Source organism: Etheostoma spectabile, chromosome 2 (assembly GCF_008692095.1).
Source record: "Etheostoma spectabile isolate EspeVRDwgs_2016 chromosome 2, UIUC_Espe_1.0, whole genome shotgun sequence".
Lineage (NCBI taxonomy): Eukaryota > Metazoa > Chordata > Actinopteri > Perciformes > Percidae > Etheostoma > Etheostoma spectabile.
Window position 1 is genome coordinate 3,079,353 of NC_045734.1, and position 5,014 is coordinate 3,084,366.

The window sequence follows — 5,014 nt, forward strand, 5'->3', positions numbered from 1 at the left end:
CATGTGTGTGTATTTCAGACCTGTGTGTACGGATTACTAACCAACAGAGTGTAAATTGTAATTTCCCCCACTGGGGATCAATAAACAGTATAAATTGTTATAATATCAGAGTGCATTTGCCGGTATGTACACTGTAATGAGACTAATCAGAATACAAAAAAAAAAAAATGAATGGATAGTCAGTATTTTGTGACTTTGTAATCATGTTTTTATTTTTTTGAATAGAGACACATTACAATCATACATGGGGATGACCTCATCAAATCCAGCAGCGACCTGCCATGTCCTTTCTGCAGCTACAAGTACTTTTGAAATGTAGTTGAATACAATACAAATGTATTGAATACACTGTAATTAATTAATTACTGACATTTTTCCCTACTGACATTTTCTAGGCGAATGCAGCAACTCTTCATTTTGCCCCCAGTTTGGATACCTGAACACTGGACTATAGGTGTACGCAAATTTAGTTTTAGGCTTTTCTATTTAAACTTACTATAAAACAAAGTTTCCCAGTGCAGTGCATCACAGCTATACATCTTTAAGCATTGCCTGTAGTTTTCTGTTGTGTTCTGTACAAGGTCAACCTTAAAAGTCATGAGTGTGTATCTGTTCCTATTACATATATATATAATATGACATTTAACAGATAATGAAACCACAGAAAAGGGAGATGTACTTTCTAGATCCCCTTTATGGCATTGGCTGGAGCGAAGACAGTCGAACCCTACCATTCAGGTTTTTAAGGCAATAAGGTTTCGTCCCATCTGAATGATGGCAGGTCTGTTTTAGACCACCTCTCATTTTTTTCCTTTTTCTTTTTCCTTCTCCTTTCCTTTTACAATTCCTATCTGATGCTTCAAAGCGATGTAAATTCGTAGATTCTAATAAGCAATAATATTTGCGATGGATCTGATCAATTTTGTATCTTGTTAATTTTTCCATTTAAACCCATTGCTCAGTAACGGCTACGAGTATCAGTAATGGGACGCAGCTGTGTTATGGGCTGTCTATCAGCAACTGAGGATTTCAATACACAGCTGATCACAAATGTAAAACATTGTATGTACTGCAACGTTAAACAAAATGCCACTGTAATGGTGGACTGTATACAGATGGTAAGAGGCCTTGCAGCTCTGCGCCAAAAGAGTTTGTTAAGTGTGAAGGAAGTTTATTGCACACAAACATCACACCCTTAAAACCCGCACAATCACTCATGCTTTTGCGTATCCATTAAGGACTGTGAAGTTACCATGAGCGACGGTATTGCACTGGATGGCGATGTTTCTGAGAACCTTTCGGTCAGTAAAGAAGTGCAAAAGAAATGACTTATTCTGAACACTGAACTGCACCTAGTCATTGTAACATGTTTAAGAACATGCCATTGGTCAAAAATTGGACCAATTTAAATGCATTTGTGACTGCATGTGGGATTTATTTCTGATTTTAACTTGGGTCTTGTAACCGGGTCAAGCACCCAATCCTGAATGATATTCAGAAAGCAATGTGGTGGCTCAACAGCCACCAGCCTTTACTCCGTGGGGGGGGGGGGTAATGGAGCCTGCTGTTCTCCAAATGGACCCTGCAAATCAGATAAAGGCACTTCAGGATGTCCTAGAAGGACAACTGGATGATGGCAACAGAAAGGAGGATTTCCTCATTACCTTTCAGCACCAAGACGACATGGAAACTCTTCAAACTTTGTTGATGAACAACACTCAAAAATCAATGCCATGTTCCTCGAAGAGTGATCTACTATGATCCGTATCTGAGACCCAGACCGGTACATGATTGTTACAGTTCTTATTGTCATTATTATTATTGTTGTTATTATAATATCATTATCATCATTACTATCATTATTGATTTCATTATTAACGTTATCATTTTTGTCATTATGTTCATCATTAATATCCTTTCAGTATTTCATTAACATTTTTACTGCTTGTCTGCTTGTTTTATGTTAAAGTTGGTTTGTTGTTTAATAATATGTTGTTAAATAAAAAAAAAAACAGTCTAGTGATCAACAATAAGATTGTGATAACAATAAGAAAGTATCTCAGGTTGCATTTGATTATGATAAATACACATTCAAATACCTTACTTTTATCATTTAATGCATAAAGGTAATTTAATGTTTTGATAGGTAGTTAATCTGTTTTTTTGTGAAATGTGTCAATATTGTATTTCATAATTAGAAAAACCAAAGATAAATTTAATTGTTGCTGCATTTCGCCACATTCATTAGGGTTTCTTGTCTTTCTTAAATGAGTTGGGCAGTGGGCGAGGTTAAACGTGTAACTCCGCCCACATGGAGGACTGCAAGTATGCAGCCAGGGGCTTCTCACCTAGAGGGGGAAGGTTCTCTAGTGTTGCTTTAACTTGGAATTACCGATTGGGCGGGCCAGCTGTCAGTAGGGGTTATTACCCAGTGGAGTGTGGTGTGTAAGATGACACAGCAGAGGTTGAATCTGATGTCATGGTTGTAGTAAAACAGTGGCTATCTGTACTTCTTTGCCAAGCACATCCTGTACAGAAGGCATCAATAAATTGTTGGGGTGGGGCAAGCATTTTCCCAATCGTTTTGGAGGGCCAAAGCGAAGGAGGGTCAAGTCTATTTTGATTAAAGATACCAAAACTCCTCCGGTAGCCCATCAAATAAAAAACGAACAGTTCCTAAATTATTCAAATTCACTATGATACAGAATACAGCACCATACTGTAATGCAGAATCAAACATGCCTCAAGAAATCCTTGCAAATTGCATTAAGCCATTTTCGACCTCTATGTGCCATAGTAGGCTTGGTTTCATATTGCCGTCTAGACTGTTGCACATTGTAACTTCTCAAAAATACCTGGGTCTCATCGGCTAGATATTCCATCGCCTTGTTTGATTCAACTCTCTGCCATTAAGTGGCTGTCCAGTAGTCTATGAAAGGGTTGTTGGCTAAACCCTGCACAATACTGCAGACTGAGGGGTTGATCCTCAGTGGGATCAACAGCACCAGTAACCATTTCATTACAAGGTGATTCAGTGTTAACATTTTCATTTACTTCAATGGATGGATGCTATCAATCCTGACAGCCATCAGTCTGAAAGCAAGCCTTGAATCATCGGACGACTTATTTCAGCAGCCTGGTGAGGAAGATGTCTGCGATGATTCCAGCGACGAGGATGATGACCATGAGCAGCAATATGAGGCCCCGCCGTAAAACCAGCTGTGTTATTGACAAAACATTTCCCACTGTAGTGGTAGTGGATTTATTCTGGTCTGCAACATGCGCCTCCTGACACGTGTGGTCCACCTCAGCAATCTCACCACTAGATGCAGTAGTGCTGACCTGGTACTGGTTCTGATTCGAGTCTGGAGGTTTGGAGAGAAGCTTTAGTTTTAAGAACATACTGTCACACAAGGATGTTTCAGTTAGTGCATCAGAGCTTACCTTTAATTTTCATCTCAACCATCTCATTTTCGTCTTTGATCTGGACTCCTGCTCTCACAAGAGCCTGATCAGAAACATTAGAAATAGTTATTAACATCAGATATTAACTTTAAACTCATCTCGAGACAAAGTCAATTTTGATTGGTCAAGGGATGTATAGGTCCGCACCTCTTCAGCAGCCTTCTTCCAATCGAGCTTGCACACAAATATGACGAAGAAAATTGACTGCATCAACACACAAATGCAAAGTCCTGTCCATAGTCCTTTTCACAGAGACAAGAGAAGAGTTTTAATGGCTTTCCCAAACTCTACTTGACAAGCAGGAGATAATACAGCAGTAATTGCAGAACTGTACATTAATTTAACATGAATAGTTGGGTCTTACCTACAATGCCCATGTTTGCTGCAAACATTAGGGACACACCAATAGGGAAACCAATAAAGTAGTATCCCACCAGGTTACACAGAGCACCAATCAGCTGTTTCCCTGCTCCTCTGAGAACCCCTCCAGCAACACCCTGCCCAAATCAAACAAAGATTGGGTCAATCCCATTCTGTGTACTGTATGTCAATATTGGGTGTAAAATCCTGATTACTACCATTAGGTTGTTTCTCACCGCAACAGCATCAGCAAGATGCACAAAGCCAAATATGATCATGACGTCAGCAACCCTCTGTAAAATGTCTCTAAAAAATGAAGATAGAGATTATTGGTAGACACTAATAGATGTTTTGGCAAAGGTTCTTTAGTGAGGTAGAAAAACATCTCCAGCTGACATGTACAGTAAATACAATAAACAGATTAGGTTTGCTATCTTAACAGAAATGGAACAAACTGGGTAACAGATACTATATGGCAGACTCTGCAAAAATAGTATGACTAGCTGTCTCAGCAGTGTTGACTGTGGCATCAAACAATAAGGAGTTCAGTGTTTCTCAGCCAGCATGAAGATGATGAGCTTGGTAAATGTATAGAACATGGACCCAAGCCTGCAATGTCACATTGACTGCAAATAAGGATACACAAAATAAATAATTCTGTTAGTAAAAGAAAGTAAATAGTATTGGGGTAACCTTTTTGTTTTTACAGGGGTGTGCATAAAACTGACACGTCATGATCATGAAGGAGTCTTGTTGAATGGTCTTGACTGTTGTCATTAAGTATCATTCGGTAAATGACGCTTTTAATGCTAAGTTAGCATTGTTTGAGATGTTTGTTATAACAACTTGACATTAAGCAAGACAACATAACCTCTAATAAATATGTCATGGCAGGCCTAATTATGAAACTTTAAGAAGCTATTTAGCTAGTTGTGTTTTTTTTTAACATATTTACTTTTCTTAACGACTACTCAAAGCGCTTTTACATCATACAGGATACATTCACCATTCACACACATTCATACACTGTGGCCAAGGCTGCCGTACAAGGTGCCACCTGCTCAGATAAACACTCACACACATTCACACTCCGATGCACAGCACCGGGGGAAACTCGGGGTTCAGTGTCTTGACCAAGGACACTTCAACGTGGGACTGCAGGGCCGGGGATCAAACCACCAACCTTCCG

The 5,014-nt window shown here is 39.2% G+C and overlaps 1 protein-coding gene across 1 annotated transcript in view; it reads right to left on the reverse strand.

The window, feature by feature from the left end:
• Nucleotides 1–1,786: 1,786 nt before the first annotated feature.
• The window catches only part of LOC116702087 (multidrug and toxin extrusion protein 1-like), a 35,172-nt gene continuing 31,944 nt past the window's right edge, over nt 1,787–5,014 (reverse strand). Inside the window, 5 exon segments of the mRNA XM_032536236.1 lie at nt 1,787–3,365; nt 3,445–3,508; nt 3,613–3,707; nt 3,830–3,962; nt 4,062–4,131. Coding sequence (XP_032392127.1) covers nt 3,124–3,365; nt 3,445–3,508; nt 3,613–3,707; nt 3,830–3,962; nt 4,062–4,131 — 604 coding nt within the window. The 3' untranslated portion in view covers nt 1,787–3,123.